Genomic DNA, 13,321 nt, shown 5'->3' with positions numbered 1-13,321 from the left:
TTATGTTAATAATGTTAATGTTATATTATTCAATTATAATATAGTTTTCTAAGCTCTAAATCAGAAGTCTTTTGAGTTTTTTCAAACCAGCACTATTCACAGATTGTCTTTTTAAAATTTATATTGAAATAATAATTATTAATATTAGGTTTAAATTTTAAACATCTGCTGTAAATTGATGATAAACTATTTTACATTACATTAAGAAAAATATTAATATTAGGTTTAAATTTTAAACATCTGCTGTAAATTGATGATAAACTATTTTACATTACATTAAGAAAAATATGTTGAATTTCAGAAGCTCATGATTTTTTTTATAAATGAAAAATGCTTTGATATATTTTCTGGCCTGTGTATCTTTACTTCCAGAATTTCCTCATAATTTAAAATTTTTAACATTATCATACTTGTTTTTACATTAATTTCCTGTTAATATAATGAAAAATATGTACTTATTTTACAGATTAAAGAATTTTGGCGACAGTTAGCTTGGCCAGATGTGGTTGGATCTTATAATTTATTAATGAAATTAATAGATGTGAGTATTAACCTACAAATGTATTTTTAAATAGTGGTATTTATCTACTCTTTTTACTGTTTTATAAAAATTATTATTTTTAGTATTTACCAAAACTTTAATGTATGACTTTTTCATCCTATCACAACAATTTTAGGCAAAAATAAGTAACTTTGATTTGTTAAAACTCAAGTATTATAGTTGTGTGTATGTAATTATAGCTGAAATTATTAATGGTGGTTTTTAGTACAAAGAGCAGTGCATTATAATCATGTAATCATCAGATGTGAAATTTGCTTAAAAATGGTTAATTTAGAAAAGAACAGTAATTTAGGGAGATGTGGAACCTCCTTGGACCTTATATGGAGAGTCTACATTTGTATCCTCAACTGTGTAGCAAATTTTTTAACAAATTTTAATTATTTATATGGATTGCTTTAATGAAAACTTACCATAACACCAATATGAAATTCCTCTGACCAATATTTCAAATAAGCCAACTGTTTTTTCCTCAACAGATTTGTTAAAAATGGCTTTTGGGTAATACAATAATAACCTGTCATCCGTACAACACTATGGTTCTGCTACATCTGGAATCTCACGAAGAAATGTCCTGGGAAGTGAAGGATGTGATGAAATAAAATCTCAATAAACAAATTAATGTTCCATGATTCATTTCCTGCACAATACCAAAATTAAGAATAACGAGTCCAGTTTATGGCATTCTACCCACCGGATTGGTCTAGTGCTCAACACGTCTTCCCGAATCAGCTGATTTGGAAGTTGAGAATTCCAGCGTTCAAGTCCTAGTAAAGGCAGTTACTTTTTATACAGATTTGAATATTAGATCGTGGATACCAATGTTCTTTGGTGGTTGGGTTTCAATTAACTGCACATCTCAGGAATGGTCGAACTGAGACTGTAGGTTAAACAACAAAAAAAGTTTATTTTTTTATTTTGTTGTACGTTAGAATGCAGTTTGCTGAATTTTTTAGTAGTGATATTGACTGATCACCAGCTACTTAGTGACTGATCAGTATTAATTTAAAGAAATTGTAAAAAATAAAAATAAAAGTTGTTTTAAGTATGTGCAAAAACTGATATTTTATGTAATAAGAAGATAAGAATGCTTTTAGAATTATAAAAGTCATTTTTAACATAATTAAGGTTTGAAAAGTTGTATTTTTAAGAAATAATTATTTTTTCAATAATTTTGTAAAACTTTTCTCCTAAAAATTAAATTTTTGTTAATCTAGTCTGTAACACCGAATGTCATCGTGTAATTCTCTTATAAAATATAAACTCCATTCCTCATAAGGATCATTTCCTGAGTCTCACTGTATAGATTTTCAAGTCCTTCCATAACAGAACAGCTAATTCCAGCATATTTGATGAAAATGAAATGCTATCTATCAGTTATTTTTGTCACTTTATGGATTTATTAGCAACATCATCCAGTTCAGAGGGCTCTTAATTTTTAAACCCAACTTTTTCATAATACAATTCTTGTGTTTTATTTTGTGTATATGCTGCTGGATTCCTAACGATATAGAAATCCCAATCAACAGACGATCTGATGCAGCTGCCGAGAAGGCTTGCTCCCAGCTGATCTTTGTATAACAAGTGATCCATTCTGACTAGATATGTTTTGTGAAGAATCAGTGGGGATAAAATAGAGGAGTGAATATCAGTTGCCAACAAGCAAAAAACAACAGTAAGCTTTGTCACATTAAAAACACTCTGTGAAAACTTGTTTCTCATTCAAGCATTCATCTTACTCCCTTTTTGTGAATGTTCTTATTTGCTTTTCTAGTAAATTACTTTATTGCTCTCTATGTATTCACAAGATTAGATTATTCATCCTTTAAAAAAACCATAATCACTATTAATAAGCTCTTAACCATTCAGCAGGTTAGGTTATTATTTCAATTTTATATTGAAATTTCAATTTTATATTTAATATTATATGTAATATAAACCAGCAAAACACAGTAATTAATAAACTTACCATATTAATTTCCAATAATTAGTTTTTGTAGTATCCCACACCTTTAGTTGGTATTAAATTTATATCTATTACATTAAAACACATTCTTTTAATTCTTTGTTATTTTATTTGAAATTGTTTTATATTTTGAAATTTATATTTTTTGATAAATTTTTTGAATTTATATCATTTATTAGAATAAATAATTTTTATGCATATATAAATATGCATCATCATTTAAATTAAATTATGTTTCTAGATTATATGTGGTGGATCATTATATTATGCACAACTTACTCAGCAAAAGCTTCAGGAAACTGGTTATTATGAAGACACTGGACCTTACAAAACTAGTGATGAGGTAATCCTCGCTTAAAATACCTTATTTTATTGTTTGCCAAATTAAACTGTAAATTTTTTCAATGTAGAGATAATATTTTGTGACTTATTAATGTTAAATTCTTATATGTTGATAACTTTTATTTTCATTATTCGAGTAACAATATAATAAATAAATTTATCCCTAAGTTTTATTACAATCAGATACCATTGTTAACATAATATTTTTAAAAATTTCACCCAAAGAAATTTCATTAAATTTCTTAAATATTTCCAGTCAGTTATGAAATATTCATCCTTAAACTTGCTGTATAAACTACTTTTTGCTAACAGAACAATGTTAGTTGGTTAATGAAAATTTACAAGGCAAGTCCAAAATTTAAAACTTTCTTCTAACCAATAATATCACAGACTGGATGATGAGGGAGTATGAGATGCGAACAGAGATTAGTACCTCAACACACAACTATCTCCAGTAATAGTAAATATTTAAAAGCTTTATCATTTCATTATCTGTGACCAAATGAAAGAATTAACAAACAGTGGACTACAGAATTCTGGTCTTAATATTTTTATTTTTTTTTATGATTTGATTTTTGAGTAGAATTTTTTTGCAGTTAATTAAAATTAAGTTATTTTTGCATGCATTATTGTTTACCTAAAGATTTCAACAAATGTCTATTACTACAGATTAATAAAGGTTTGTAAATGTAGAACAGAATTTTTTGTACTTTATTGTCAAAGGTGGCATTAATGAATTCTTGATTAATTTTTTTCACTTTTTGTTTTTATAAAATAGATTTTGTTAATGAAAAATATCTATTCGATTTTAGTTAAATTTTTATGGGTATATAATAAGTTAATTGGAAATTAATTTATGTTAATAAATGAATCACAATCATAATAATTAGAAAAATATACAGGATATTATATTTAAATTAGTTTTTAATTTATTAATACACACACAAGGTTTGAAAAAAGAAAACAATAGCTAAGTGTCACTATTCTGATAGTGGCACTGAAGAGTGGGACTTAAAAAAAATCATTTTTTTTGCCCACGTCATTCTGTGTTGTTTCATTTCCATTGTAAAAGTGATTTTTTTTTCATATTTGGACAATTTTCTGATATAAAAAATTGTGTTTTTGAAAAGTAACATGACTATGAAAAATTTATTTTCAAATTAGGCAACATATTTACAGAAACTCTGAAAATGTTGCAAGAAAGTTAAGGAGAAGCCATATGCAGTACCATATGAAGTCATAATCCAATATCATCATTTCAAATCAAGTATCTCAGTGTCACCCAAACAAGTTTCTTTTTGATTGGAATATGAAGTATAACACATACATTATGAGTACAATAATATATGGTCTTAACATCAATGAAGAGATTTGCTTGGAAGTAATGTGTGATTTGTTAGAGACAGAACTAATGTAAAGGTATGAAGTGTGTGGAAAAAAAATGTGGGTGCCACACCATTACTGCATTTTTAGCAGTCATTCAAAAGATTTTAGTGAAGCATAAAACTGGTGAAATCCCCTCTTCAGCTGATTGCTTTCATTGCAAATTTCCTTTTTATGAAAATTAAAGTCATTCTGACAGACATTTTTTCATAGGAAAGATTACAAGTGAAAAAAAAAATATTTAGTACAAGACCATGCTATTCCACAAAATGCATGCGAAAACGGATTCTAAGAGCAGAAAAAATGCTGAGTGTATCAATAATGCAAGACATTAGACTGAAGGGAAGAAATCTCATTAAAGTGTGTAATAAACCAATAAAATAATTTTTAAAAAGTTTGGTTTCTTTTCAGACAAACCTTGTATGTACCAAAATTTCATTTTAAATGCTACCCATGTAAACATTTCACAAACACTTCACTTTCGATAAGACTTTTATTCGCAAATAATGAAGTACAAAATTTGTTCAAAACATTTATTGTTAGTGTAAAATTTAAGAAATGTAATTACCTATTTCCAACAAATAATTGCATTTCATTTTTCATGTAAATATAACTTTTCTCTGTTATATTTTATAATTAATATTTTAAGAAATAATCCTGGAGAAATACATTATGTTAATGCTGTTTCTGATGCTCTATAATACAAAACAAAAAGTTAGTGTCTATAAATCATACATACAATTTTTGTTAACCTTTTTTAGTTTGTTTATGTTATTCTGATTAACAAAATATTTTATTAATAATCAATGTATCTAGTAATTGATATGCTTACCTAATATGGTGAAAATGCTTATTTGAAATATCTAACTGGTCTCACTGCCAAAATTTAATTGAACTACACATTTTAATAGTGTATAGTAAAGCTGGATAGAACCAGTGACTTCAAGTAAGTTGTTGATGCTATTTAGAAATGTTTGTTACTTAAACATAATTTAAACTGTAGTTTAGTTTAAATATTATAAGCTGAGTTTATATTTAGCCTAATGCTATAATAGTTGCATACTGATTTTTTTAAATATATTACTATTTTTTAATCTCTTTTATTGGTATGTAAAATAGTGCAAAAAAAATATTTATTTGTGTGTATTTTATTCAGTTGTTTTTTTGTTTTTTTTACTGTTATTAGTATAACTAATGCTCAGTTTTGTTTTTATATCATACATGTTGTATATCAGTGGTAGCTGTAAAACTTTCACATAGAATGGTGCAAACTGAGTAAGATTTTTCTGTTTGATGTATTCTATTTGTTTGTAATATTGTGATACAGTATTTCTCACAAGAGAAAAATCTTGTCTTTAAAGTGCAACTACTTAACTGGAAAAAATTGAGTTTTATATTATATTAAATCGTGTTCTTTTCTGTATTACTACTGAGAGTTTCAATTTATTCAAGGAAGAAACATGTGTAGGAATTAAAAAAGTTATAAATGAAAAGGATTCTACTTTTCGTCTGTTCTTATGGTAGTATCATTTCAATTGTACTTAAATCTTGTTACAGATTACTTAACAAATTAGTGTTTAGTGTTTATGTTTACTTAAAACATAATTTTATCCATTGTTTAAAAGTTGAACATTTTTTTTCCAATGATGATCAGTTTCAATATGACAAATATTTTTAAAAAATATTACTACATAGGCCCTCTAATGATAGAAATTTTTTTACATTGATTATGTGTTTAAATAATGTTGTTATAGTACGTACTGTAGTTTTGTTAGTTATGTAGTTTTGTAACTTCAGTTAACAATTGAATGGAAAAATTATTAAGAAAGAAAGAAAATTTTTATTCCTTAAAGATCCCCTACTAATCTCATTGCTACGGTGCTACCAATTTAATTCACTTGGATAGGGTAAAGGCACTAAGATCATATCTGAGTAAATTTAAAAACTGATTAATATCAACAGAGGGCAGCAAAACTGCATGTACTGTTTGACTTCGTGATCCATGGAAACTGGTTTATAAAATTTGGTTTCAACCATAACTGCCTTAAATCCTGTTGGCATTTGTTAAAACCCTAATTATTCAGCTCAGCTGCAGTAGCAGCATTTGAAAAATAAATAAAAGAAGCAAATAAAAGTCAAAGAAAATTTTTTTATCTGATATGCAATTGATGCAGTCTATAATGTTTAGCGTTTTCCAAGTCTTTGGTACAGAAACTTTTATTGTGAAATTCATTCAGTCATTCAATCCTGTGTATAAAGGTAGAAACTGAAATTTAAATTTCTGATCAACTTGTTTCTGTTTATGAAAAATATGTATACATATTCTCAATGGGAAAAAAATTCAAAATTTCAGCATCAAACCAAAAAATTGTGACATCTTCTGGGACAGGAAGGAGATACTTCTTGTTGACTTTCTGCCTCAAAGAGAAACAATAAGTACCACCTATTTCTAATGGAAGATCCTGAAAAAATTTTTAGATGATAGAAAACAAAATGTGTAAGGATTGCAGATCCTTTGTTATGAAATCTTATGATTCTCTACATCTTGATAACTGCTTTCATCTCTACACCTTGGTACATTTAAAAGTTTTGATACTTTGAACAACTGAAAGTGTGAAAAACATTTCAGTTTTGAAAGTACTATCACATCAGCTATTATTTGTTTACATAGTTGGAAGAACAAAGTTGTAAATTTTGATTATAATTTTTCTTAACATTCTTCTTGGCAATGATGAGGTTCAGATTAATGAACACTATTAAGGTAACACTATTAAGGCATTAAGGTAACAGAGGCTCTATGACATCAGAACCATGAACCTCATTCTCAGCTCACCAAATGCATTGACGTCTGTGGTGATTAGACTTGAAGATGAAGATATATAGTATTATAATTCAATCCCAAAATAGAATCATTTAAATCTATTTTCAACCTTTAACATTTTAAATATGCTTTCAATTTTTGCTCTATAAATATCCCTTGTATACTTATACATACAGTTAAATTTTAAACATAAGTAATTACTAGAAGTCTGCTGCTGTGCACTTTTAACATAAAAACTACCACTGTTATATCTGTTATATTTTTAAAAATATTTGTTTAAATATATTCATAGAGTAGTTAATACATATTGTTTCAATTATAAAAGCAAAATTATTGTTGATTATACAAAGAAAAATTATAGTTTGTGTTTGCTTATTCTGGCTTATGCTTTAAAACATTATAATTTTGTTTTCAATTTCAATATTTTTTCTTTGCTCTAGCCAATCATTCGTGGATGTATGTATGTACGTATGTGTATGTTGTGCAGTTGTAAATACTGTTTATTTATGTTGTAAATATTCGTTTATGTGTTATGTATATAGTAAAATGTTGATTTTTGTGGTTGTGATTATCTTAAAGTTTGTTAATTTATAAACAAAGGATCTCTTAGTATGTAAATTCAGGTAATTAAAAGCTGAGATCACCAGTAGAAAATTTAATTGCAAAATATTTCTAGTTAACAAAATTTTTGTATTAGCAAAAATATAATTTTACAGTACATTATTAATGTTGATAAAGCTAAATACAGCTGTAGTAGTTACCTAATTATTTCTTTTGACCTAAAATAAAATTTATATGACCTAATAAATTTTAATGAGGAACATATGAAAAGTGAGATCTTTGATTTAAAAATGACAAATCAAAATATACTATATAATGCTTTTAAAAAACTGTACTTAAAAGTGTTTTCAATCAACTTTGTGACTATCCTCAATGAATGATGTTCTGCTGTTTCCATACTGGGATCAGTTGAAGTTATTGTTGATGGCTTTTTTTAATTAGGCAGTTACATATTAAGTGTGGCTATTCATTTATTATATATATCCTTTTCAGAGATGTTAGCAGAAATCTGAGTTATTTACAAATGTTTAATACAATAGTAGAATGAAAAAAGAAGAAAAAGGTTTTCTTCGATATTTTTGGTAAAATCAGTGCTTTAAATGATCACAGTAAGATAAAGCCTTAACTTGAATGATGAAGTTATTAGACCAATCTAAGTCTACAATAGAATTGATAAACATCAATTGCTTGAATTATGTTGTTTTTTTTTAGATAATTTTATTACACATCTGTTCACTTTTTTTAATTCTGTTGTTATAATCGTATTATTTTAATATGAGTTTGGAATATGTAAATATTATATAGAATTCTTCTTAAAGAGTTTTAAATTTGTAGCCAGAAGTAGTTTTAAAATTTAATGAAGCAGAGAAACTTTAATTTTTTTAATACACCAAAGAAGATGAAAAATTCAGACAAGTTATTCATATCCAGTTTGGTTTTAATTGGTTAAAACACCGTTAGTAAACTTTATTTGCAATTGTAAAAGTTTTTTTTAAATTTACAGTTTATTTTTAACTATAAAAGTATTGTTGTATTTAAATGAATATTAATATTATTTAGTAGTTATGTTGTTTATCGCATCATATAATATTTTGCACTGACACATTTATGTAGATATGTTGTTTAGAATGCACTCTGTGTAAATATTATGTGTTATACTTTTGATGGTGTTTAAGGATTTTACTCCTGTTAAACCAACTTCAAAGATCTATAAAAGTTGACAGAAATTGTTCTTCTTTAAAATGTGATTGTTAAACTTCTGCAATAAATTAAAGACAGTTACTAATCCTTAATTTAATTTTTTGTTTAGTATTAAAATGTACTACTTTATTATATTCGACAGGCAACCATTGATTGCCTGTCCTTACCTGAGTTTATGAATGGTCTATTTAAGATTTCTTAAGACAGTTGTCTGTGTTTTTCAACCCAACGCCAATAAGTTTTCAAAAATCATTAGACAGCTCATTGTAATAAACTTTGTAACCCTCCTGCCAAACATATTTTTTTAAATTTTATAAAAACAACACATTTGATAACGGAAATAAAATATTATCACATTGGGTTTTTTGTTTACTAATAATAGAATCATTTACATAAAACAATATTAAATTTTTATTTATACTATTTTATAATTACAGTCAAAGGAAATAAATATAATCTTAATAGCAAAAGCTACTTATCTAGAAGTTAAAAAAAGATTGTGATGAAATTTTGTTTAAATATTCAGTACTGTCACATGGTCTTCCCTTCTTCTGATTTTTTCAAAAAAAATCATTTTTGTTACCAAATTTCAATTAGAAATAAAGTAATTCACTAGGTTATACAACTAGCTGACAGGTGTTCTGTCAATTGATTTCAAAATCAAGAGTTCTAAGGTTCAAATCCTAGTAAAGTAGTTACTTTTATACAAATTTGAATACTAGATCGTGGATACCGGTGTTCTTTGGTGGTTGGGTTTGAATTAACCACACACATCTGGGATGGTCTAGCTGTTACTGTACAAGACTACCCTTCACTTACATTCATACATATCATCCTCTGAAGAAATACCTTACGGTGGTTCTGGAGGGTAAACAGAAGATAGAAAAAAGGTGTTCTATTTGACACATGATTCAAAGGTTGACCACCAATATCTTAAAAATTCAGAAAGGAGAAATTTTAGATAACAGTGAATAGTAATAATTGTAATTAAAAATTACACTTGCTAGCAATATGAATGGAAGATTTCATGAAATTTTTTAGCACTGAACTGTTAAGTCAGCATTAAAAAGTGTCAGCAATTTTTTTTCTATGCAAAATGACAGCTATACTCATCTTATCTAACTTTAATGTTGAATCTTTATACCGCAATTTTCAATATTTTACATACTATTACAAGAAAAAATGAAACAAGTAAAAAAATGTTTCTTTGTTGTTTAATTAATAGAAGGACTTCAACATTTAAATTTGGGAAAGAAAACAGTACTTTTTAAATGGCTCTTAACTACCGAACCCTTTGCATTAGAAGGCTAATGTTTTTCCAAAGTATTCAAAAACTGCACAAAGATATCATCTGTAAAGGTCAATTTTTTATATTGGAAATTACATAAGTACTTAGTAAAGACAACCAACTTGAAAAATTGATTGTTTTTCTTTTCTAATTGTAAAATGAATAACTTTTGTAAAACATATTGCATAAAAAAATTTGGAAAAGATACAAGTCTTTAACAGCTTTTTATTATTTATAATTGATTAGGTAAAGCCAGGCTTCGTATTTTCCTGTATGGAGTTTATTGCTTTTAAAGTAATAAATAACAATTTAATATTAAAAAAAAAATTCTATAAACTTGTCTCAAATTCATAACACATGTAATGGGTTTGTTACATGAAATGAAAGTTTTCAGTCATTGAATAAATTATCCGCTCTGTTCATGTAACTATTTTTTTTTTTATGTTTTTTTTAATAAAGAACAAATAGGGGTGTGTCAACAAACACCTTTCAGTTGTCAATATGTGAATTAGACAGTTAAAAGTTTCTTCTATCTTACTGTCAGTTTTTTTTTTTGCATGTGTTATAACGTACGGAAAGGTAATTAACAATAATAAATTTAACAAACTGAAATAGTTTTGTTAAAGGTAAGTTGTCTATTGCAGTATGTGATCACTGTTTGTATTCTGTATGATGTTGCTTTTAGTGTGCATGGAAATTTTAGAATAATTCATGTAATAATAAGTTGAAAGCTATGAATCATCATAGGCAGATAATAAAAGATCTTTAATTTTTTTTTCTGTGGTAGTTTATTTAGAATCTGTAATTACAATAAATTTACTAAAATATTTTATAAAAAATATGCTATTCTGATGTAAATAAACTTATCCTGTATGTCATTGACTAGTAAAAAAGAAATTATATAATTAACTTTTTAAAGAAAAGTTATTTTCTTCATAAAATATAATTTCTTCAAATAAGTAAAAGTGTTTTACATCAGTAAAGAGTTTTTTATTTGTAAGTTCTTGTATGAAAGGTGACTGTACTTTTTTTAAGGAGTATATTTTAGTTTTATGTGTCAAATATTATATAATTGTTCATGTCAAATTTTATTACTATATATCTGTAAACACCTTAATACTAGTATCAAACACAAATTATTAAATTAAGATAATTTACAATTTTGAACTTATTACTAATGAAAACTGTTAGTTACGTTGGTATTAGAGAACAGTCATACCTGAACAACCACAAACTGCAAGTTAAAATTTTATTTTTTGATAAGAACATCCAAATTAGTTATAGGTCTTCACTCCAAATGTAGAATATAAAGTGCTAAAGCAAAGTAGTCCTTTACTTTTATTTATTAATATTTTATCCAAAAATCTCAAAATATTCATTGTAATCCTCTCTGCAGAAGTGTATCAATATCCAAAAATATGTACTTAAAAGGATTAGAAAATTCTAAAATTATTAACTGGATAGATTGTTGTTATATAACTTTAAATATGTACAAAATCATTGCATTTACATTGGTAGTATTCCTATCTAAGATAGTACTTTAATTTTGATAGTATTTTTGATGCCCATCATGTGAAATTCCTCAGCATATTGTTAAATAAGTTTTCATGGGATGATCAATTAAATGCCATCTGCAGTAAAATTACTACATTCAACCAGGCCTATCAATTTCTAATCTCCTAGGTGAAAGAAACATTTTAAACACTTTGAAAATTCACTTATCACACAATGAGAAAAATGTAGGCAAATCATTATGTTGGTACTGCTATGTTGATGACGTGATTCTTATACAAAGAAAACAAGAATCACACATTCCTCAGATATCAATAAATTGTATTCCAGTTTACATTGTATTGAAGAATATGAACACAAATAAATCACTTAAGTTTCTTGATACTCCCACATCCAAAGTAGACAACAACCATGACTAGAATTTACAAGAAAATTACAATACAACCCATATAATTACTTAATTCAGAAAAAAGATGCAGCTTTCATATATATGTTGTACTATCCAATACCTTTGTCAGCTAACTACAATGATAATTTCACTACAACAAAACACCTAGTACATGTTTTTGGCTAGACATCCATATTTATAGACAGTATGTTACATAAGTTACTGAAAAAAATGAGAAACTCAGTGATAAAAATTAGATAACAACTAGCACTCTAAAAACTCACTAACAATTGCAAGAATTTGGAAAGAATTTTATTGTGTCACTTTCAAAACAACAAATGAAATACAAAAATATCATATAGAGTTGTAATGAAATGAATAACCCAGTAGTATACTAATTAAAATGCAGTAAATATTTCATTTGACAAATGAGACATACATTTATATTCAGATTCAAGGAATACATAGAGGCACTAAACACTACAACTGAATTAAATTTTGTAAATCACTTCACAAACATATGCAAAGGCATTGACCACAATTTGTATGTTACACACACCAGACAAAATCAGGAATCTTAATGTAATCAAGAATGTGAAATTTATGAACAAACAAAATTTGATTTTATAGCTTAGGGTTTTCCTAACCTTTTTAAGACAGTATTAATAACAGTGTTATCGATTACTACAATAAAGAAGATGCTGCTAGGAGCTCTGAGAGCCCATTTGAAAAAATTAGTTCCATATTATTTAAAGAGTTTGATATTTAATTTTTAAACTATTGTCACATTTCATCATGCTGTTTTAACATATTTGTGAAGTGTCTAGTTTACATAAGAGAAGCTATATTATTTTCAAGATGGAACAATTATAAATTTAGTAATAAATTTATAATGGTATTGATTTTTGTTAAAGATGAACTATGCCGTCTTTCTTTTGTAAATAATATACATTTATACCTTCATACTAATAATGTTTTAATAAAATAAAAAATGTATTTATTTAATCTCTTAAGCTAATGCCTAAACACAAATACTTCTTTTATGATAAGAATGAATTTTTAATGTATATAAAATCCCAAGTCTGATCAGGAATTAAACTCAGAAATGTCTAGGTTCTAATAGACAGAGATATTATCACAAAGGTCATCATGAGACATGATTTCACATGAGTTATGAGACTAAACCATCTATATTTTGGTGGCAAAATTTTAAATCCCTTCCTATAATAATGCTGCTGCCAAGATTCACCATAAAATTTCAAAATCATGATGAATTAATCTGTTTTATATATAGTTCTTTA

General features: G+C 26.4%; 1 protein-coding gene across 1 annotated transcript in view; it reads left to right on the top strand.

Annotated features, from left to right (window-relative positions):
• The window catches only part of unc-13-4A (BAI1 associated protein 3), a 118,357-nt gene that overhangs the window by 79,600 nt on the left and 25,436 nt on the right, over nt 1–13,321 (top strand). The window contains exons 14-15 of the mRNA XM_075369588.1: nt 467–541; nt 2,767–2,868. Of these exons, the coding sequence (XP_075225703.1) occupies nt 467–541; nt 2,767–2,868 (177 nt within the window). The remainder of the gene's footprint in view (nt 1–466; nt 542–2,766; nt 2,869–13,321) is intronic.

The sequence above is a fragment of the Lycorma delicatula genome, chromosome 6, assembly GCF_047948215.1.
Source record: "Lycorma delicatula isolate Av1 chromosome 6, ASM4794821v1, whole genome shotgun sequence".
NCBI classification, from domain to species: domain Eukaryota; kingdom Metazoa; phylum Arthropoda; class Insecta; order Hemiptera; family Fulgoridae; genus Lycorma; species Lycorma delicatula.
This window is presented reverse-complemented; position numbering and strand designations above follow the sequence as displayed.